Source organism: Pollicipes pollicipes, unplaced genomic scaffold (assembly GCF_011947565.3).
Source record: "Pollicipes pollicipes isolate AB1234 unplaced genomic scaffold, Ppol_2.1 Scaffold_5724;HRSCAF=6776_pilon_pilon_pilon, whole genome shotgun sequence".
NCBI classification, from domain to species: Eukaryota; Metazoa; Arthropoda; class Thecostraca; order Pollicipedomorpha; family Pollicipedidae; genus Pollicipes; species Pollicipes pollicipes.
The window spans coordinates 42,331,109-42,354,403 of NW_023596746.1; the positions used below are offsets into that span (position 1 = coordinate 42,331,109).

At 50.8% G+C, this 23,295-nt stretch overlaps 2 protein-coding genes across 3 annotated transcripts in view; both read left to right on the plus strand.

The window, feature by feature from the left end:
* Positions 1-1,936: 1,936 nt before the first annotated feature.
* LOC119103073 (protein suppressor of hairy wing) lies at positions 1,937-7,771 on the plus strand. Its single transcript, XM_037226521.1, has 7 exons — positions 1,937-1,952; positions 3,516-3,796; positions 5,007-6,272; positions 6,552-6,674; positions 6,968-7,397; positions 7,517-7,575; positions 7,688-7,771. The coding sequence occupies exons 2-7, from the start codon at positions 3,548-3,550 to the stop codon at positions 7,769-7,771; spliced, it is 2,211 nt and encodes a 736-aa protein (XP_037082416.1). The 5' UTR covers positions 1,937-1,952; positions 3,516-3,547.
* A 2,896-nt stretch (positions 7,772-10,667) lies between these two features.
* Positions 10,668-23,295, plus strand: part of LOC119103908 (protein O-mannosyl-transferase 2) — a 34,197-nt gene continuing 21,569 nt past the window's right edge. For both annotated transcript variants that reach the window (XM_037227599.1, XM_037227600.1), the window contains exons 1-5: positions 10,668-11,000; positions 12,589-12,760; positions 13,778-13,909; positions 18,617-18,701; positions 20,497-20,609. In XM_037227599.1, coding sequence (XP_037083494.1) covers positions 20,601-20,609 — 9 coding nt within the window. In that variant the 5' untranslated portion in view covers positions 10,668-11,000; positions 12,589-12,760; positions 13,778-13,909; positions 18,617-18,701; positions 20,497-20,600. The remainder of the gene's footprint in view (positions 11,001-12,588; positions 12,761-13,777; positions 13,910-18,616; positions 18,702-20,496; positions 20,610-23,295) is intronic.

Here is a 23,295-nt window from a genome sequence, read left to right on the forward strand (position 1 = left end):
TGTGACAAAGTCAGCGAATAATACCTTTGTGCAAATGAAGCTTCCGAAGCAGGAATGTTTGTTATATTAATGACGCATGACACTTCATTTCACTTTGATTGCTGCATTTGTAGTTATACAACAAAGGTTCATGATAGATTTGGCTCAAGGTGACGATAAAAGCTATTCTCACTTTTCTCGGTGACAGAAATCTAGAAAAAGAGATCATGGGTGTAACTTGACTGCCAATTGAGAATGCAGTTGCATTCCGAACATTTCGGAAATGAGTATTGCGTCCATGGTATTGCAAAGAAAGAATATACCCAAAGGACGCGTTTGTACCATCAACATTTTTCGGAGAGTTCCACTTCTGATAGAGATGCTTGATTGGTGGACAGCAGCTCGAAATCTGCTAGATTAACGTATAAAAACTGAAAGCCACACGAGCTACAAAGCTCTTGACTAATCATCAATAGGTGACAATTGCTGACGGTGTGACGGAGGATATAAGCTTATCTCATGTCCGCCCATGGATTAGTAACAATGGCTTCATTGGCCAACGGCAGCAGTTGATTTATTAGGTGTTCACGCGGTCATCGTTCCCTTGCCATTTGCCTGTGCATACTTCCCTTGGCCGCTTCAACTTCAGGAGGCTTGCAATGAAGCCTCGAACCCAGCGTCGCGCGGGGTGCTGCGAAACCGCAGCAGTTCGGCTGGCGGCAACTGGAACGCACGGGTGGGATCAGAGAGGCGTCGCTGAAGGCTCGGCTTTCTGGCTGTGGTGGTATGATCGGAAATGCAGGCGAAGCGAATGGTGATATATTGTCGTATCGCACAGGTAATTGGGGCTTATGTGCTTGACTAAGATCACCATCCGCTTGAACTTTGACTTTCAAACGGTATTCATATGGGTGCAATTGCTCAGCGCCCATGCGCTTTAGTCAGGACTTCATAAGCACGCACCACGGAAAGAAGTGAAAGTCCTCTCCCGTAATTTGGCCGAATAGCATTCAATCGGTGTCTGGCCTAATCACCCGGGCTTGTGGCCTCACACCATGTTGAAGGTAATTTATGATGAGTTGATGGGGTGGAAGAACGGGAAAACATCATTTGCGTGCCTGGTTTATTCACTTGGTAGCACCTAACAAAATTTTGGGAAATGTAACACTCATATAACAATCGTGCATTCCCATAACCTCCTGAGATTGCTATTCCTGTCCTTTCTACTTGGCTCGATGTAAGGCCTCGCATGATGGGGGAGGGGGGGGGGGGGGTGGTGCTCGGAAGTTATCCCCGGTGTGTAGGCAGATAAATGCGTTGCGTTGGCGTTCAAGACGCTTGAACTTTTGATCAAGTCAGCAGTGATTGAGCGATTATGCACCTTTATTTTCTGAAGGCATACACTATTCTCTCAACATGGGATAAAAAGCCATGCACTGTATTCAGAAAGGAGCTGGTGCTTTTTGGCCCTTCCAATGCCTAACGCCGTTTCCTCGAAAACAAACCTCACCTCACAGACTTGACTGGCCCACCGTCCTATAAACTGCTTTAAAGCCGAGAGCGTCATTTAAGACGCGAGTGTTGACTGCCATATACGCAGACATTTAAATCCTCCGCCCCCCCCCCCCCCCTCCCCGGTGAAATCTCCGAGGAAATCTCTAATCCGGGAATGGGAAAGATAAGTTAGAATTTGCAAACGTACGACGGCCCAATGCGCCACTGTCACGTCTATGCGCATCTATTGTCTTTCGTCTAGGCTAGCTGCACGCATCAGGACATTGTTACTGGGGGATCACTTGCCAAAGAGGCCAGGCGCAAGAACGTGCGCCTTTTGTTGTCGGTTCCTTAGCAACCGGAATTACCGCAATTGGTGACGGAGAAGCTTGCGGGTAGCTTGTGTCCGCGTATTTCCTATCCAGCCAGTGTAATTGCCCCGAAGAAGGCTGTCGTTGCAAGGTTTTTTCAAGAAAAAGGTAAGACACGCTACGTTAAGTTTGCGTCTATGATGTGAAATAGCCATGCAAGTTTTCAAAGGCATTGGCGCTTTGGGTCTTCACGAGCCCTTCCATCGTCATTCTGAGTGACTGAATGAATGGCATGCGCCCAGGTGCGTACCCACTTTTGCAAGCGTATTTTTAATGTGTGCACGAGGAGACGTTGCTTTTTTCATATGGACGAAACCCAAGAAAACCGTGTCTTTGTTCATGAAGGCATTTTACGGGTAGAGCAGAAACACGCGCTAAGCACAAAAATGCGCCTCCTTGCAGGTCCTTTTTCGTGTAAGTGTTTATACTCGTGTCCATTTTTCTGGTATTTATTGTACGAATTTGCTTTTCCGCATTCGAACATTGCATGTCTTTGCTAGGTTACATTGTTTTGAAGTGGCATTTTCCATGCGTTGACGCACGCCAGCTGAAGACTTTCTTTCAGCTCGATTGGATTCTTTTGCTGTCAGGGGTGTCGTTTTGGGAGGACGCGATACCTTTCAAAACAAAATTGCACATGCGAATGACATTGTTTGGTCCATTTTTATGCTATGCCATAAGCTTATTATTTATCTCTTGACATGATTGGGATGCAGCTACATCCCGAGTTAACAATTAAGTTATACCCATAGTTTTATGCAAATACATATATTTGGTGCATGTGTGTATGTGTTTTATGTTTTAGGCATTTTTTGTGTAGATGATTAGGGGACGAAGGCTCGACGAACTAGCCTTCTCCCAACGGTGAGCTCGTTAACAGATTTAGACCATGGGCTAACTAGAAGTAATGTGTAAATAACATGCACTTTATTGTAACCTTAAAAATCGTCGGTTCTATTTCGCCAACAGGCTGGGGCAAAATTGTTAAGCTCGGACCACCTGGGTGTTTTTGGTTATGTGCCGACGCGAGAAACGAACTTAGCGAGGGCCCTGATCCCAGCGCCAAACGAACAAACGATCGGCCAAGGGGTTTGCTGCCAAATCAGCCCTGATTTTGCTGCTTATTTTCGATAGTGCATAGCACTAGATAAACGAATGTTTTATGCCAGCCCGCTCAATTCAACAGGATTGTTTTACGATAAACTGCCTCATGACATCTTACCTGACTGCCAATGTAATCCTATAGAAAGTGCCATCCGTAGATTTTACGGACAGTGCAGTAAAATCCCACTTTATTGAAGGCCGGATTGCCTGAAACACATGCCAGCGCATAATGCGATTTTGTCGTTCTTATGTCAAACTGCCCTTAATGCTCGCAGGAGGATAATCCTCGATATATATGGATCGTAGCGGTATACTAAGAACTTAGGCATGGCATTTGATTAAATGGCTAATGGCATTCAGACGTCTCACAGTGATATGGGCATTGGCGTTCCTCTGAACACTGCTATTTGGATCCTGCGTTTGAGTCGCAGATTGTTAACAACTTACTCGACTGGTATCTGCACAACAGTAAGGAGTTTCCAGTGTTACGCCTTCCCACGCTCGTGCATGCTCACAATCTTCGTACCGCCGGCACCTCCCCACCCGCTCCTTTCCCGATCTCCGCAGGTTCTGGCGGCGCTACGGCAGCGGCAACAGTTATGAACCAGCTGCGCGTGCGGTACCACCAGCTGAAGATCGACATGTTCGCGCTGTACCAGGCCACCATGGACAGCCGGGGCGTGAAGGTACACCGCGTCGAGCAGGCGCTGGGCGACATCCACACCCCTGGGCCCAGCGGCGTCCAGCTGCGCAATGAGGACGAGGCGTACGTTCAGGCGCTCGGCGAGATGGAGAAGAAGATAAGCGTCGGCGAGCACGGCCGGCGCCGGCGGCACATGCTGCGCAAGGTGGGCTACAGGCCGACGGCAGCGCGCCGGCCCACACTGGCTGTCCATGGTGGGCCACAGGCCGACGGCAGCGCGCCGGCCCACCCTGGCTGCTCATGGTCCCATGACGGCACGACACATGTGCTGTCCCGACATGTGCTAACGGTGCGTGCGCTATCCCGTTCCCCAAGTAACGGCAGTGGATATTCAGGTTTTCTCGTGCACCGACGTTGCTTGTTTCTCGCAGGCCTTTTGACATTGCCTGGAGATACAAAGGGCTGGGTTGAGATTCGACGCGCGTGATGGTGCAGCACGCAGGGGTCTTAGTTCATGTGGTTTTAAATAAGTTAATGCAGGCGGCGTGGTAAATGGGTGTGGGCAATGTGTTTCGGTGAATGCAATTTAAGGCAGTTGGATGTTAACGCTCCCCAACCAAATCATATTGAGCATAACAAATGCGCAGTCTACCTTCATGGTCCTTCCATTGCACGAGCGGTTTTGTCGGCGGCATAGTCATCAAGGGCGACTAAGTCATGAAGCCTGTATGTTATGGAAATTTTCCTTCATAAACGTCGTCGACACCAAATTATTTTTTATTATCAACCTGAGCTAGATACATTTTTGTCCATAACACACATCTTTCGACGCGAGCTTTTGCATACGATCCTCTGCCGGCACACTTTTGTCGCTGTGATTCTTTCACCAGGAAAACATTTACCAAGGATCGCTTGCATACAACCCGTAACTGTCACGGGCTTTTCGAATGCGAGCCTTATCTGTTGCACAAACAATCTTACGGATAGCCCGCGTACGCATTACGAAGCCTATCCATCCTGGACATATGCTGATGAAAATCCATGTATATGAGCATTTTCCATCAGGTATGTTTCATTTCACGATGGTTTTGCCTGCAGGTTTTCTACCCCAAGCCTTTCCAGCTTAAGGGGCTCTTTCCATTACAAACTTAACAGTCGACCACCAGCTGCATTGCGGCTCCTTTCATAAGTGACCTTTGTTCTGGAAATAAGTCACGCACGCATATAGATTCATCATAAAAGCGTTTCTGGCATTACGATACCTGGTTCACCTGAGCAAATGTCGCACCAATCGTAAAAGGACTATCGTATCTGGTAAAGGCAGGCATAGTTCTCGTATGTGGCCTGTGACGACCGCCCAAATCGAGTGCTGCCGCCGACAAGACTGCTTGGGTGAGCCGCGATCTCTCCGGCAGCTGAACTTCTCGCGTCCGTCCGGGGAGGCGGAGTCGACCGAGGCGGCGCCGTGCGTGCCCGAGGCGCCCCGCCACGAGACCGGCTGCCGCGAGCTCGACCGACACAGTAACATCACGGTGCTGCGCTGCTACCGCTGCACCAAGCGCTTCGACGACAGAACGGGCCTATTCCAGCACTGGCGAGACGAGATCAACTGCCACATCGTGTGCCTCTTCTGTCGAGAGGAGTTCATCACCAACGCCAAACACGACCAGCACATCCGGCTTTGTCAGGCGCTGGTCTGCGCCCAGTGCAAGACCCAGTGTCCGGATTACCCGGAGTACGAACACCACATGCTCGTCTGCCAGTACGCCAGCAAGTGTGAGCCGGTGGAGGTGCTGGCTGCGCGCGTACAGTGCCCCTACTGCGACCGGCTCTTCACGCAGATCCATATGTTCAAACGCCACCTCAAGCTGCTGCACGAGGTGGAGCACATGCAGCGCTTTGGCCTCAAGATCCAGCGCAAGTTTCGGCCGAACGAGCGCGAGTTCCCATGCCGACAGTGCGGCCGCACCTTCAACCGCGTCTACAACCTCAAGATGCACCAGCTGTCGCACGGCCGGCACGGCCAGTACCGCTGCGAGACGTGCAACAAGACGTTCCGCTTCCGCTCCAACCTGGACCGGCACGCGCGCTCGCACAACAACCAGCAGCACGTGTGCCGCCTCTGCAGCCAGGAGTTCCGGTTGCTGCGCCAGCTGCGTGGCCACATGAACCTGGCGCACGACAAGGACGTTTTCGCGTGCGACATCTGCCAGAAGAGCTGCGAGGGCTACCAGCGGCTGCTGGCGCACACGCGCACGCACCACTCGCAGAAGTCGTACTCGTGCGGCGTGTGCGGCCGCACGTTTGCCACCAAACACAAGTACCGCGAGCACATGAACGTGCACGAGGCGCGCTACACGTACGAGTGCCACCTCTGCTCGGAGCGCTTCTTCACACGCGACCACCTGCGCAAGCACTACCGCAAGCAGCACCCGGAGGTGAAGCGGCTGCCTCGGCGGGCGACCACGCGCCGGCCGCTCGAGGAGCGGCGCCCCTTCTTCGAGCCCGCCGACCTCGGACCCATGATCAACGACACGGTGACGCTGTACCAGGCGAGTGCCGACAGCGGGGACGCGTCCGTCGTCAAGTTCGAGGTGGTTGGCGAGCCGTGCGAGGAGCAGGTGGTCGAGGCGTTCGCAGCCGACCAGACCAGCCAGGAGATGATGGACGGCGGCTACCAGGTAGGGCTCTCGGCGCCGCCGACGCGCGCCACGGCCGCAGAGTTGCGCTGCGCGTGCGCCTCATGGAACGTGGTACGCTGGGATGTGCTCGTGTTCCCACGGAAACACTTACCTCTGGAGCTCTCTGGTGGTTGGAATATCGTCATAATTATGGTACAGCTTATCACAGAGGACTCATGGCTTACTATCATTTGCCGATTAACCGCGTCAGCTACAGTCTTGACGCGGCTCCTGCCACACGCTGAGTTTGCTGGCGGGCTACAATTGTTCATGTCTCAGGTGTACGAGGGTTCTGAACAACACGTGCTCGGAGAGTACAGCACGGTGGCGGAGGGTGACGCCTACAGTACCGCCGGGCCCTGCCATCGAGGCACGCACCCGGTGCAGTACTTCCAGCAGCAGGTCAGATAACCTCTTTCCCGCGGCAAACTTCGCTAACTGCACTAACGACCCCGACCTGCGAAACTTCAATGGGCCTTTCAAATGAGTTTACTCTTATGTCCGATAGCTTTGCATTGCTGTCTACGGCCCGATCGATAAGGACAGCGTACGTGAAGAAACACGACCGCTGCGAGCCCACGTGTGGCAGGTGATGCCACACTTCACAAGGTGACTGCTGCGGACTAGCGTAGGCAGCGCGACATCGCGCCGCACACAGCGCCCTCTAAAGCTGCACTTCCCTCCCTGGCCGCCAGGTGTCTGACGGGGTCGAGGGCTCGGCCACATTGCTGAGTCTGGACCCGGCGCCGGCCGGCCCCATCTCGGACGTGCCAGAGGGCGCCACCGTCATGACGTACATCGTGCCCGAGACCAGCTCCTCTCAGTTCAGCGTGCAGGACAGCGGTTGGGCCGGCGCCGGCCTCTTCGGCTTCCAGTCGATGACCACCCCGGAGAAGGGCGCGACGCTGTACGCGGCGGCCGGCGCGCGCGGGCCCGTCTCCGCCGCCGCCGAGGACGGTCTGGCCACCAGCTCGTTATTCCTGACGCCTGACAAGACAGTGCTGGCGCCGCAGAGTCTGTTCATGACGCCAGAGCGGGCCATCGGCACCTCCCAGGTGGCGTTCGTGACGCCCGAGATGTCGGCTGCCCACCAGGCGGCGCTGCTCGCCACGCCCGAGCGGGACGGCGCGGCGCTGTTGTACGCGGCCGGCAGCTCGCAGCCCGCCTCGCCCTTCTCCTGGCCGGCGGCCGCCAAGCAGGAAATGCCGCTGGCCTCGGCCGAGGAGATGGCTTCTTTTCCGCAGCTGCTGGCACCGCTCAAGACCGAGATGGGCCGGAGCGCACCGCCGACCGGGGCCGCGACGTCAGCGCCCGACAGTGCGGCGCCACGCTCCCCGGCCGACCTAGACCTGCCGGGGGTCGGTCTGAACATGGCCGGCGCCGCCGACATCCCGCACCGCTCGCCGCCCGCCCAGGGGGCCGGCGGCGTGGGCGGTGTGGCGTTCGCCTCCCCACGACAGGCGCCCACGTTCGCCTCGGTGCTGACCGAGCAGCGGTAGGCGTGGCGCCGGGCTGAGCGTCGGCGGGAGCGGCGCTGGCCGGGGGACGCTGGGCCTCCGCTGCATGTCCGGCTACTGTGGCGGGCGACGCGAGACAGTGACCCGCCGAACGAGCCGCACCGCGCGCCCCTCCCGCCAGCCTGTACATTGACACGCCTGTTTCTCTGTTAATGTTTCCTGTTTGACGGGGCTGTTTGAATTGGTTGTGAAGCGTTCTTGGGCGCCATTGGGAACGTTCATGATGCACTGCGTTGATTCAGTCGTATTTCAATACATGCACGGCTACGCCGAGTTAAATTTGGAAAGGACCATATCGTTGCCAAAAATCATAACACATGTTATTTTCAGATTTAGCGTCAATTTAAAAGACATTGGCCCAAAACGTGTCACCCCACGGCCAGACGGGTGTCAATACTGTTTTGACCGCGAATATGAGCGGTCCACGGCCGCCTCTGAGCGCAGCTGAGGCGCCCGAGGGCCGCGCGCACCTCACACAGACGCAGGCAGCGGCCGGCACCGCGCCAGCACATTGCACATGGTAACAAGTGTATTAGATTGGCGTTCGAATCCGCAGCAGGGTTTAGAAACAGTGTCACCTTTCTGTTTTGCTGAAGACACCAGAGCACACCCTGTGGGCGGAATACTCGCTGTAAGCTATTCCGCTACAAGGTCCAATGTCGTTACATGAGCAGTTTACAAAAAGCAGTACATGCACACGCATCAAATAGCGGGATACTTCTGCAATCTCCAACAAATATGTCCATACCCGCCGTTGTGATGACTTTAAAATGTCGTCCCCCATCACAAATTGATGGCTTCACCCCTGGACGTAGGGGGGTAACGTTCAAATCAAAGTTGATTTACCTTCAACATGCCTCATGCAAATCGCCAGCCCACATTCATAGCTGGCCTCTCGTTCTGGGAAGTGCGTGCTTACAAGCTGTTCTGAAGGGTTTATTTTTTAAAGGGGAGCGTACGCTATTCATTTTTGATAACGGTACCGCCGGGTGACTCCTGAAATTTGGCCTTCATTTATAGACCGATCACGGTTGCGTAAGAAGCGTAGTTTTCTATCGCTTCTGTCTTTTTTTTCTCAAATCCCAAAGGCATCCAGCTTGTTAACTATCTATTTTTGTGCCGCGCCTTTCGTTGTTACTTTTTGAGAGCTCGCGGACAGATCATACACCTTAGAATGGCACACATTGCTAAAGAAACTTGTGCACCATCACATACCTTTTCCAGTGGCGGATGAACATAACAGAAGGTGCTGTTAAGGCAATGTTAGGAAAGACCTCGGAAAATGTGACTCGTCCTATCAAAGTGGCAAACGTAACTTGGGCATGGCCCTGGGAAAGATCACTTGTCCACGTTCACGACCAAAAGTCGCACTTGTCAGGCATGAATGGGTATCAGTATTGGCTCTCATCATACCCATTACGTCCATGCTGTATAGCCACCAGCCCTGTTCCAAACATGTTCGGGAGCGTCCGCGGTAAATTTCTCCATTGTGTGGGCCATTAAATAGAGAGCAAGTCATGGGGCACATTTGCTGGTATCTTTGGCTTGTCTTCATGGGATAACCACGAATACAGCTCACCTGTGCTCATAGGAAGACGACAAGACCGGGCCAGCATATCCTAGAACTTAAGCCGACCTTTCACATTAAATATATTTCTAGCTTCCTGCTGCAGCTGTCTCTGTGCTGAACTTCATCCACCCGATATATCTTATCCTGCCAACCACATGCCTAACGTAGCTTTGGGTACTGGAGAGTGCTGGATTTCGTCTCAAAATGCCTTCATTCGCTCCCTGTGTATGGTAGTAAATGATGCTGCCATTTGTCATACGAAGCAATGTTTTTTCAGGATACAAGGTCAAATGAGCATTGAGGAAGATTGCTGGTGAACTGGGTAGATTTGCCTGCATGTTTTATGTGGCAAAAAATTGGCTAAACACAGAGCGATTCTAAAGAAGTGAGGGCGGCGAGACGTTTCACATTGCTAGCTTACCCACCCCGAAAATACCCTTCGAAAAGCAAAGGGTTTGGCCCCCACAGCCCCCTGTTCCCAACACGTGGTCCATGCCCAAGCAGTCCCCTTCCTGTCGACGAATCCGTCCCCCGTCTGGAAACATCGCCCTCGTAGAAGTAGCGAGGAAGTCCAAGTCTGAACTTGTGCGAGTGTGCAACAGCCAATCATGACACCGAACAGTGCGACGGCAGCATTACGGTAAGGCGTGTAAAACCGCGCTCCCACCTATACGGTACCATGCTCTCACACAGTGCCGCGCTCTCACCTACGCAGTGCCGCGCTCTCACCTACACAGTGCCGCGTTCTCACCTATACAGTGCCGCTCTCTCACCTACACAGTGCCGCACTCTCACCTACATAGTGTCACGCTCTCACCTACACAGTGCCGCGCTCTTACCTGCGCAGTGCCACGCTCTCACCTACACAGTGCCACGCTCTCACTGTCACAGGGCCGCGCTTTCACCGTCACAATGCCGCGCTCTCACCGTCACGGTGTCGGCTCTCACCGTCACAGTGTCGAGCTCTCGCCGTCACAGCGCCGCGCTCTCAGCGTCAAAGCTTTGTGCTCTCACCTTTACAGGGCCGCTCTCACCTACGCAGTGCTGCGCTCTCACCGTCAACTTTCCCCTTTTGCACAGACGTGCTGTGATTCCAATGCATCCACCAACATCGCTTCCAAATGGCAGCTGACCTCTTTCCGACAGCGCTGGCCAGCCGGCCAACCTTGGCAGATCTCGGCCGACCTTGGATGGGCCAAGTAGCTTCGCCAGCTGTGCGGCGTGTGGGCCGCGTTTCCCGTTTGTAAAGTACCGTACTGATTTGCCGCCTACCACGTGGCAAGTGCTTACGTCGTACACAAACGACTGTGCTCCAAGCCGCAAGCTCCCCGCACTGCTGTGATGCACTTACCTATGACGTCATAGGCTGCAATTTGTGGCTGGCGTTCGGCGACAGTGAAGCGGCCCCGAGGTCGCCGACCCCACCGATGCAGCCGGCGCAAGAAGCCGGAGGCTGTGCGCGCTTCGTTTCGCTGCGCCATTCCAGACTGAGCAGCGACCGGACTGGAGTCTCGGGCGCTGCAGAAGACGCCCTGCTCACCGGGCCGCTGACCAGCGTGCGGTGTGGCGGGATGGACGCGCTGTGTTGATCGAGCGACGAGTTCGTACGTAGGCTGGTGTCAGTACGAGGCTGGAGCGCAGGTGAGTGCGTCGGGTGTGTCGCGCTGTTGTCCCAGTGTGTGTTCCCGTGTTAACGCTGAAAGAGAGACACTTTGGCTTCAGGATTTCTGACTGTGCAGGATGAGCCGGCTGGTCCAGTGTGCGGTATATACACAGTATGCGATAATGTACATAATGTACAGGCAAATATACACAGGTAGCATACCGTACGTGTTTAATGTGTAATACAATAAGGTGCATGTAAAAGCTCACTGCAGTTTCGTGATTTTATGAGCTGACTCGCTGTATCTCTGGCATTTCAAAATATTCCATATCGTAGTTTGCAAACGCAGCATTCGTTACAATGAATCACTTCTTATTCCTGGGAGAAAATCGGACCGTCATTGATCAAAACATCAGGGAAAGGCCGAATCCGCTGCTTGTGTGTTCCCAGACCACATGGCACCATGCTTCCCATAGGGTAAAGAGCTTTATCAAAGGTAGGCAGTAGTATTAAGAAATCGGGGAATAGGCTGTCTTTTCACGCTCAGATAGACAGTGCTCCATCGCTGACATTCGCTTCTCATAGACGGTGAGCCTGGCCCCGTTTGAACTCGTACCTTGGACATCACCGCTTGATCATCACCTCTTATGCGTCACCAAAAAATCGCCGATATCTATCAGAAGTGGTATTTGCTCGAAAGCATTCCCTTGTCTCTCGCGCATCAGGTCATCCGATGGTGGAGCAAGAATTGTGTGCGGTCGCCTTCGGTTTTGACTGATTAATTCTGTCCCTTTTAGGGAGAACACCATTCCCCGACATCATCATTCCACGCCTGCGTGCTCCGGATTTACCAGCTCTTTTTGTTTGCTTTTGTTTTTGGCGATGGATGATTTATTTCTGCCCGTCGCTCTAGCAGCAGAGTGATATCCGGCTGGCAGTTAGATCTCGCGGGGTTTCTAGATTTCCTCCAGTTTGGTGTGCGGAGCCCTCCCGACACGCTGATTCCAAAAATATTTAGTTTTGAGGTGGAACTTTGCGTAACTTTCGAAGTATAAGATGTGTCAAATACCAGTTCGATATTGTGAGACATCTCGATTGCCTCCAAACTTGGTGTGTGGGGCCTTCCCGACAGGCTGATTCTGAAATTCATGAATGTTGGGATAGGTTTTTGTGACGCCATCAAATATCAATATAGCTTGTTTTGAAACTCTGACATGCTCAAAATCCCACCCCAAAACCAATGATTTCGAAATAAGCGTGTCAAGAAAGCTCCGCAACCGAATTCGGAGGCAAAAGAGACGCCTCGCAGCATCAAACTGGTATGTTGCGCGTCTTATAACCCGGAAGCTGCACAAAATCCCACCCACAACCTATGGTTTTCGGAATCAGCGTCTCGAGATGGCCAGCAATTTGGAGGCAATCGTGACAACCCGCATTATCAAACTGACAGTGTGATCAGTCTTTTAGCTCAGATGGTACGCAAAAGCTCGCTCCAAAGCTAGCCTTTTTTAGTCAGCGTGTTTACAAATTCTCGAACACAAATTGTCAGGCAGTCGAGACGTCCCGAACATCTGACTGTAAGTCTTATATCAACCTTCTGTTTGACGAATGTCGCCATGCCTGCAGACATGGGGGTCGACGAATTCGACGCGGCTAAATCTTCGCTACATCAATCTTCGCACCCGGTTACCCGTGACGTCACCAGTTCACCGCAGCGGCAGCTCATCACGCCACTGAGATACCAGCTGCGTGCGAGCGGTGTTCCGCGCGAGCTGGACCCGTCCACCCGTGGCGACAGGTCGGTGGAAACGAATGGTGGCTTTTGAAAAGTACTTGCGAGAGAGTTCTTTGGCCGGCGATTCGTGACAAAGCATGGTAGCGATGATGCTCCCAAATGTGCAAAACGCTAAACAAAAATGTTCCAAAATGCAGGCGCTTAGCAGAAACGGGTAGACAGATGACAGCAGATGGGTAGATGTGGTTGCATGTTGAATAAGAAGGCTGTGGTATTTTTCTTGCATTTCTGTGTCTTTTCCTGAGGCCATATTCGATCGCATGGATAGTTTGTGCAGGTAGCAGCGCTGGATGGGCGATCCCGCTGAATGATTGCGTTTCATGCATGCACGTTACGAGTTACACCACGTCGATTTTAGATTGATGACGAGCATCATGCAGAAGATCAAACGTCGTGGGTTAATCGGAGTTTCTGGCTGGTCGTAACGTGACTCGCTGCACAGCCAACTGGGCAAATCAGTCAGCTGTTTAAGATATATTGGTGGTCCCGGAAAATTGAATCTGGTTGGGATAGTCATGAAATACTCGTTTGGAGTGCACAGGGTTCGAGGAAATTTGCATTGTCCCGGGAGGCTGCCAATAACGCCCAAAGCTGAATACATGCACATGCATCACATGGACACATGGGACAGACATGAGACATTTTTCTGCAGATGGCTCAGATTTGGAGGGTGACAGAAACAGGCAAACATAGCTGTTACCGACAAGTAAAAGAAGAAGGTTCAACGAAGTATGGCCAACGAGGCTGTTTTTATGCAGCTGCTCTTCAGCTTTGATAAGGTAGAGCTCTCTCGGAGCTTTGCAGCTAGGCAATCTTGTTTGCTAGAGTGCAAAATTTGGGTCTGCTCACCGGGAATCAAACCCGCATCTCTAGAGTGCCGATCCAGTATGTTTGCAATTGCGCTACGGTACCAAAACAACTTGCTGTATTTCATAATTGTTTTAATGGTGCACGCATCGTTGACTGGTGGTTAGTGGCGACGACAGAAGTGCAAATGACGAGGTGCCTTTGTACCAACAGGACACCCGGCAACAGCAAGGTTTTCTGCAATACATTACAGCAGAATTGCACGTGGTGGGGATGTCTGCTGCTCGTCATCCTGACAACGACGCTGCTGCGCATGCGCAATATCGGCGTGCCACCGGCAGTCACGTCAGTGCCTTTGTATTCGCATTTGTGTAGGGGACAGTGCATTCACACACCCACTCGTGTGCTGGTGCATCCTCTTGGTGAGATATGCATTCAACATCAGGTGAATCTGTCCAGGCCCGTGAATTTGTTTAATTTGTCTGAATAGGTAAGCCCTGCCGGTGTTTGGTACGTTTCGGATGGATGCCTTCAGTAAAAAAAAATGTAAGAGATGCGAGGGGTGTCATCGCTCATCCTTTTATAGAGTGTCAGCGACTGTAAATGCCATATCAATACTCAGTGGTCATGAGTTACTGACATTCGGACCCGAGCTCCAATAGACAAACGTAGGACATCGCTCGTTCACTACGGCCCCATTTGCAGCTATCCGATGCGATCACTGCAGAAATTTTCGAAACATTGCTGCGGCCACTCAAAAGTTGGTGACAGCTCGAAAAACTCAGAATATGACAAAGCTCATCCGGTTTCGCCTTCTTTTTACCAACACAATTCAACTGTTTTCGTCACAGATGTGTAGATTTGATGGGACATGTGAATGGGGTGGCTCACTAGCTGGTACGTAAAGCCGGCCGCCATATCGGTAAAAACAAGGCATAGACTCAGCGCTGACGGAGCTATCGCAAGGAATGGGGCGAGGGGGCCGCTGTGTAATAGCGTGGAAGCAAAATATAAAGCTAGAACCGATGTTGAAGGTCTCTACGAGTTAAATCCATATGTCAACAATCCTAAACATCTACGTCTTTTATTTCACTGTTTAATGGGTTACCTGTAAAGAGAAATCCCTCGCCGCCAACCTCCACGACCGCTGCCTGAGTGGACGGTCCGCCGTCCAAACACCGAGCGATGGTGGAGCGGCGATCTTCCTGTCTGCCTGATGCACCCTAGGAACTCCGCGGGAGTCGGCTGCGGCCGTATCCGACGCGTACGGGCGACATCCGTTCGGAAAGCCCCAGCAGCGTAGGCCCACCCCTGATGACCGCCGCTGCCCCTCCGCTGGTCCAGCTGGTTTCGCCGCGCTCACGCCGAACATCGGCAGGACTACCGTTCTTTCCACCTGGCGTTTGCATGATAAGGGTGTAGGGTTCACCCGCCTGTTGTGCTGGATTCTGTGATGGAAGCCCAGGGGCGCGATATTTGATACTGTTGTGGGGTGGAACGTTGGCACACCTGTTGTCGCGATGGTGCTGTCGGCGTCCACGGGCCGGCAGCCACAGTGTGTGGCGCCGACGTACGAGTCGCTGCCGAATCTGCATCGTGCGTGGTGTGACTGCCACCTTCCGCTGCCTTCGCCACCTTCCACGGCCCTCACAGCCAGGTGAACGACACAAGTACTTGCCACGCTCAGATATATGGAGTGCTCAAGTCGGTACCTGACCAGGTCAGGAGATAGTCAGTTTCTAGTGAGTGGAATGAATACTTATAAGCACTCCAGACCAGCTAGTTGCTTACAGCACAACAATAATCATCACAGCAATAACGGGAATAGGATATCCGACCAGGCTAGACCGGACCGGCCGACCTGACGGTCACAGGGCGCCACAAACGTCTTTCCAAGAATAATACCCGGGATTCGCGCCCACTTTTTCTGCGAACTGACAATAAACTGCAACAAGTTACGAACAATCATACAAGCTAACTGGTACAAGGCGTTGATCAAACGTCGCGCGCAAATTTGTGTACTTCAACACCGCACATCAAAACGCAGCCACTTGTTCCAACGAAAGCCTGATCATGTGTAAGAGAAGCCTAATCAGAGAGCAGGGAATAGGCGGGATGACCCAACGATCGGAGAGGCGTGAGAATTGTAGAAAAGGGTATCTGCTGGTTACGCTAACGGAAAATGAAGACAGAATATCGGCGCCTACAGCTTGCCTGATGCCCTCCAAGCAGCACTGCTCTAGTAATTTGTTTGCGGATCCCGTTTCTCTGCCTCGGTGTGGTGGCTTTCCAAACCGCACTAAGTTTCCAGGGGGTGGTAGCCGGGATCTCGCACGTCATCGATACCGATGCAGCACAGCATCGCACTCTCCAGCATCCGCTAGGGCACTGCATGGCCAGCCGCGTCCAGCTGCACAATGTAGCGGCGGAGCTCCTCCTCAGCACTCAGGACCATCTCTTGACTGCCCTTGCGGAGGGATTCATCAGCCCACCGCGATTTTGCGACCACAGACAGTGGGATAAGGATGCAGGGTTATCGGACTCCTCATGGGTCATCAGCACTTCTTGACAGGCAGCACAGCCTTCTCTGTCCGGTGCCCTCCGGACGACCAGCACGGTGGCAGAGCACGCAGCATTAGGGACCACGAGGGACAGTCCCAGCCGGTAGTGAGGTTCGTCCAGTATATCAAGCATCTCGGTGCTTCTCGTGCCACGCGTGCCATCGACACCCCACTGACTGGGACTGGACCCACAGCCGGGATGGACTGGGATCCAGCCTTGTGATGTTCCTGCTGCGTCCCGTTTAAGTCGCTTGCCAAACAAGGGGCACAACCTTATTTCACTCCAGTCAACGCTCTTTTAGTGGGTAGCTCATCAAGGTCACCGCTGGTGGTGAACAGTAAAGCAATAAAACTTATCACTACAAGCATTTATCAAGTGGCCGTGGATCATCATCTTAAGTGCTAATTCACCAGCAAGCCAAGGCAATGTGTGTGACATATTTTTACACAGCTTTGCCACCATAGGTTGTTCACACTTCTCCTTGTGGATGAACGTAGGGAAAATGTTACATGCAGCACCAAGGCGGTAGCTTTACTGGATGCTACTTAAAGCTCTTATCCATGCTATGTGTATCAATGTACAGGGAAATAAGTTAAAACCTGGTTGGCCAAATTATCTCCCAGGTGATTTGGCCATGAAATTAGGACTGAGAAACCGTATTCAGGTCATTGAAAAAAAAAATATATCAGACCTTAGAGCAGTTCAACTTGCAATATAAAATCCCTATTTAAACATTCATGCTTAAATTATTAAAACAAACCAAATGTTGAAATAATTGAAATATACATTTGAAGAATGAAAAATCTACAAATCTTAGATTCACAAAACAGAGTGGAATGCAGAAATGAGGAAACACTCAACATGGTAAATTAGGCAAGATGGCAATTTTCCTCAAAACTTTAGTTCGAACCACGAATAAGATTAAGGTAATCCACAACTGTTTGCTGGTATATGTCAGGCTTGTCTGGGCGATAGATAAGAGTTGGCTGTGTAATGTGCATAATGATAACCTATCTATTGTCGGAGGGTAGCAGCGTAGGCGAATAATTCAAACTAAGTGCATCCTCCATGCATTCTGGATCAGTTTCTGATCACAGGAGCTGAGCATTACTTAGAGAACCAGATTTCACTCTGTACTGACAATTCTCTTCTGCCATACTAAAAAGGACCAAAAAATAACGGCAAATATCCTCTTAACAAACTCTAGCTGTCCCCATGTAGTTAAACATGATACCAGGAATCAAAGGCTCACTATAAAAATGTTTTTGCATCCATAGCACCTACAATAAGTTTTTGAGAGTGCACTGGCTAAAATTTGTACGCAAAATGTATAATCGCCATTAATGCCACTGTGATTTCTACACAGTAACAAACGCACCGTGTCTACCTTAGGACCAGACAACAAAACACTAGCAGGATTAGGACATCGTATCGAATGCAATGTTTGTTACAGAGACAAAGCAGCAGGTATTTAAAATTGTATGTGACTTGACACCCAAAGAGACACCATTTAGGAACTATACAGGAAGTTATTTCGACAGGAATTAGTAATTACATTATCCCTGATATACAACCATGAAAAGGTACGCAGTTGGTGAAGCTACACGCAAGTCAGACATATCAGTTAAGAAGTCGAGAGTTGTCATCAGCAATAAAAACCGGGGAAGTACTGACCACAACTAGACCATAAATCCTCCCTTGAAAGCAAACCGCCCGGTCTGATTGGGGCCTCCCACGGGCACCGCCAACACTAATAACCGGGGAGTACTGACCCCAACTAGACCATAAATCCTCCCTTGAAAGCAAACCACCCGGTCTGATTGGAGTCTCCCACGGGCACCGCCAACACTAATAACCGGGGAGTACTGACCCCAACTGGACCATAAATCCTCCCTTGAAAGCAAACCACCCGGCCTAATTGGAGCCTCCCACGGGCACCGCCAACACTAACAACAATAACATGAGAACACAAATCTATGGCCAGTTGGGTAAACCTGTTGCTTGCAAAGACCATGCTACCGCGCAATATCTCCAACGAAAGACATAAAACAACGAAACGTTTGCCCCCATCACCAGATGCCGACCCCCTCCAACGCACCGCGTAACCCGCACAGGCGGTTTTGATGCATTTACCGAGATGGCGGCGGCTTCGCGTACTGGCGGACAGCTGCTATTCGATCTAGTACTGTATATCCATGATTTTCTTAGTAACCTCTGGAGTGCAAGCCCTAGATACCACAAAACGTGTTCTAGGTCTTTATCTCCATTAAGTCGCTCATGGGTAAGTCAGCCGACAATAGTAAGCCAGCTGCGGATGCTCGCGCGCATGGTTTGAAGAGAGCTGGTGCCAATGAAGTTTGGACGTGATGCATAGAATAATAACAAATGTTGATAGCCATTTATGCCCGACAAGAAGTGTGACCTATGGTTGTGAACATGGATAAGTGGTCTCTCCTTTGGCCATGTCTAAGTTGAGTTTACGTCTTCCAGATGGGACGAGTCGCATTTTCTGAGGTTTTCCCAGCATTACCTTAACGGCACATTCTTTCATGATGTTCATCCGCCACTGGGAAAGGTATGTATTGGTGCATATATTTATGAGACCAAATGTGTCATGCCCAAAGTATACGATATCTCCGTGAGCTCCCAAAGAAGTGATAACAGGAGGTGCGACACATGAGGGATTGTGAGGAAGCTGAGCGCCCAAGGATTCGAAAAGCCAGACGGAAATCGATAAAAAAGCTACGTTTCTTACGCAACCGTGATCCGTTTATAACTGACGGCTAAATTTCAGGTAAGTCATCTGACGCTATCATTATCAAAAATAGCTGGCATTAAAATATGTAGCGGAATGGCTGTCGGCGAGTATCCGCCAGTGGCTGACCGGACTTGAAGGTACTAAATTTAGAGCAATGCCCTGAGTGGCGGGCTTCGTGATCCCTGCATCTACACTGCCAGTCAAAGACATCTGTAGGATGCCCTTATTCTTTTCCAGTTCCGAAACCCTTGAAAGTGATAGATACAGATAGTTCAATCATTGTAATACTAATCAGTTTATGATGAGTAGGTCAAATCAGTGAACGTGAAAGTAATTGTCTGAAATAAGATCAGTTGACCTAGGCTCCAATATTTCCAAAAACAAGGAAATGCGGGGACGTAGCCGAGCATGTGGCCAAGGAAACATACTTCATTAGTTAGGAGGTCCACGCTAGGAACTGGGCGATTTGTAGAAATTTGATCCAGATTCCCAAGATTTCGGAGGAATGTTGGCTTTGCGTCTCAGGAGATCGCACTGATAGTTTCGCGAGAATTTTTTTATTTGATTCGTCCTTTCAAATTCACGGTGCACTGGAAATTCTTTAAGGGGGTCGTAAATGCTCTGACACGCACCACACGCACGGGTTTATCTGAGGGGACTTCTTTTATTCGATTCATCTTATTTTCACGTTTCTTACAATATCACTCCTGGCGGAGCAGAAGCCGCACATTCCAACCCTACGGAGGCGTTCAGGGGACCGCCCTCTTGCAATGCGCGACCGTTTTTGCCGTTATAAGCGCGTCACGTCAGAGAAAGTTTTGCTTGCGCTTAGAACCGAACCATAAACAGCGTCAGTGCCATAGCGTAGCTCCGGTTTGAAAATATAATAAATGGCACCCTTACAAAGGCTTTCGCCAGCTAGACATACCACGTGTATACACTGCTATGGCCAACTAGCCGAAATGATAACATGCACTGCGCTGAGGAGAAACTACGATACCGTGAACAGATGTTTCCACCGGCTTGGACCACGTGATGTCCTAAGTTGGGAGGAAAGAGCGAGATAACTACTTGTATCATTCATCTCCAGTCAACGCCCGCAGGGCCAATGCTAAATTTTCAGAGAGTTTTGAGTCTCAGCCCCTGTGCCGCTGCCCGGTTCCCGCATCCTTATGCCGTACGGTGGTGCAGCGCAAGGCACATAAGGAATTTGCATTTGCTATCAATTATCATTATAATTTGCTATCATTATCATTACCGTCAGTTCACGCCACAAAGTACCTTCAGCTCAGGCCGCAAGGCACTGTTGGGTCAGGTCACAAAACACCGTCAGCTCAGGTCACGAAGCACCGTCAGCTCACGCCACAAAGTACCTTCAGCTCCGACCAAAAAGCGCTGTCAGCTCAGGCCACAAAGCAACGTTAACCCAGGCTGTTCTCAGCTTAGAATTGTTGTCAGCTCAGCTCTTAATAACTGGGAGCTTAGGGGGAGAATAACTCAGTTTACTTTAAGTCATATCATCGGCACTCACGATGTGTGGCTGTTATTTGTCAGCATATGTGCTAGCTCCGTTGTGTGGTCCGTCAGATTCGCATGTGTTGTCTTCCAACAGATGATTGTGGCTTCTATCGGGTACATCACAGGGCCAGGACCGGTACATGGCATTCGACTACGAGTTCAATTACCAACACCCGCGCTGACGACTGGTACATCTTGATGAGGATTGTAAGTATTGCACTTGGATGCTCCGGTGTGCTTTGCTGGGTATCAAAGGTCAAGCCCAAAGGTTGAAACGCAAGGTCATAGCGATATGACCTGTCAGCGATATGGGCTGTCGCCGCTGTTGCTATTACAGATATCGGAAGGCTGGCTTTGTTTCAAGTGAGCGTATATCCTGCAAACAGATGCCCATTTTTCCGCCGCCTCCCCTCCAGCTGCCTACGTGGTCGATGGGGCCGTCTTTTTAAAACTAACGTTTCTTTGGCGTTCTAGGTACGAATACCAGTATGAGTGATTCACAATGTACATTTTAAGGCATACGGCGCTGTAAGTCCGACCTCGCCCTAATCTGCTTGTGCATTATCGTAATGGTGACACGATAGGCACATTGCCAATCTCTTCACACATCGTTGACGTCGTTGCTGTGTTTATTACATGCGTGTCTATAGACCTGCACGCAGTGTGCCGCGACACATTGGTCCAACCAGAGTAGACATTACCCGTGGCAAGTTCAGAACGCTGCACTTGATCCCACTACAGACATGACGACACGAAGGCTGGTCTTTGTGTCCGAGCATTTTCAAGCACGAAATCTAACAAAGCTGATCTCTTTTTGAGAGTTGAGCGACTCAGCGTTAAGTTGATTCGCAATCTGTTCGATTTCGCGCGCGGGGCCGGCCGCGCCAGGCTTTCTCGGCCGGCAGCTCTGGACTGGGACTGCTCGGCCGGCAGCTCTGGACTGGGACTGCTCGGCTGGCAGCTCTGGACTAGGACTGCTCGGCTGGCAGCTCTGGACTAGGATTGCTCGGCCGGCAGCTCTGGACTGGGACTGTCCGACCGGCAGCTCTGCAATAGGACTGTTCGATCTGTAGCTCTGGACTGGGACTGCTCGGCTGGCAGCTCTGGACTGGGACTGCTCGGCCGGCAGCTCTGGACTAAAGCCGTCCGGCCGGCAGCTCTGGACTAGGACTGCGCGGCCACTAGCTCTGGACTAGGACTGCTCGGCCGGCAGCTCTGGACTGGGACTGTCCGACCCACAGTCTGTAATAGAACTGCTCGGTGGGCTGTCATCTGACACCGGCCAGCTCTCGCGCGGAGTCCTGCCTGGCCTCACGGTATGCGAAAGATGATCCTCTCTTGGAGCGGATGCTTGAACAATAATTATTGCTTAAAAAGTACATATATATATATATATATATTTATATATATATATATATATATATATATATATATATATATGTAAGTATATATGAATATTGCTAAAATAAGAATTATTGCTTCTGAGATCCTCTCTCACCTTCGCATTCCCGTGCATCTCGCCTCGTGCTTTCTGTCGTCCAAGACGTGACTCTAGTCCTACCGTACATGAAGTCAAGCCCCCGCATTACTGCATTCTGGATAGGCAATATTGTGACATCATCATGAGACTTAATCGCATGGCACCAACATTACGGTGGCGTGAAAATGCTGTTCTTTGCAGGCTGGTTTAAACGTAGATATCTCCATAAACCGGACTGTTTTGACCTAGCACAATTAATGAAGTATTTTTAGCTTGGAAATGACATTGGTTTGTACCAGCACTACAAAAGTACTGCTGAAAAGCGTTTCCAACGTGTCTCCGGCAGAGAGATGGGATAGCCTATTCACCAGTGATTCATTCAACAACAAAAAAACTTAGCCGGAAGTGGTTAGAAACAGTCTGCGTAAAGAGTACAACATACAACAATAACACCATAGGGTGAGGATGAAAAACGGCGGGCCAGACGGGCTCGCAGCACCCGGGGAGAAGAACCCGCACTGAGAAGTTGGAATACGCATCCTGCAGCTTTAGGAAGGACGTTGACGGGGTGGATGCAGGGTTGGTCTGCCTTAATGGGGTAGTGAGTGGTGAGCCACGGGAGGCGTACATCCAACGCGCGGCGTTTCAGTTCAAGATAGGACATTTCCCTGTAAAATGGGGCGGTTTTTTGTAATTTTGTAATTTTTGCCCGTCAGAGTTGTGGCCAGTAACCCAGCTCAAAGACACTCTTGGGGATATATTGGGGTAGTTCGGGTATTGTTCCCTGCGCATCTTTTTCATCTCAACCATCCGACATTATGAATCTGCAAGGTTACCAACGCCTAGGAATGTCATTAGCACAGCAGCAGCAAAATTATTGGCACCTGGCCTCCTCATATTACCTTATTTTTACCTTTCACTCCATATAGGCACTGCGGTATGAAAATAAATGGGCAATCAATGCTAATTTATAAGTTGAAAGGAAACATTACCTAAAGTATCTATTCATGTGCATACTTATACTCATTTTACAGAAAGGCATTACATATACCTATTCAGGCGCGTTGAATACGACGAATGTGGCGCGAGTGCTGGAGCTCGAAAACTTGGTTTAGTAGATACATTTTGGAAGCATATCCTAGTATTGATTTGTCTTAAGAAGATTTGAAATGCAAAAATGTACGATACAGATAAACATGACAGTGAAATGAAGTTGTATAGCAAGGTTGTTACTTAGCCCATTATCGAAATCTGTTTTTTATCATGCCACCAGTATATCCCAACCTTTTTGTAGTATCAACCAAAAGCCATACAAAACTTTAGCCAAACCAAACCAAAAGCCAAACTAGTCTCATAGTGACGTCACATCTGCGTGCCCTTTTACTCTAGTAGCCTTGCGTGGGGTGATCCTCG

What these genes read in the sequence shown, in the direction of transcription:
- LOC119103073 (XM_037226521.1), top strand. Translation starts at nt 3,548, where the DNA reads ATGAACCAGCTGCGCGTGCGGTACCACCAGCTGAAGATCGACATGTTC. An exon ending in TGATGGACGGCGGCTACCAG is followed by an intron (nt 6,273 to 6,551) that starts GTAGGGCTCTCG and finishes TTCATGTCTCAG; the next exon opens with GTGTACGAGGGTTCTGAACA. An exon ending in CGCCACGCCCGAGCGGGACG is followed by an intron (nt 7,398 to 7,516) that starts GCGCGGCGCTGT and finishes TCTTTTCCGCAG; the next exon opens with CTGCTGGCACCGCTCAAGAC.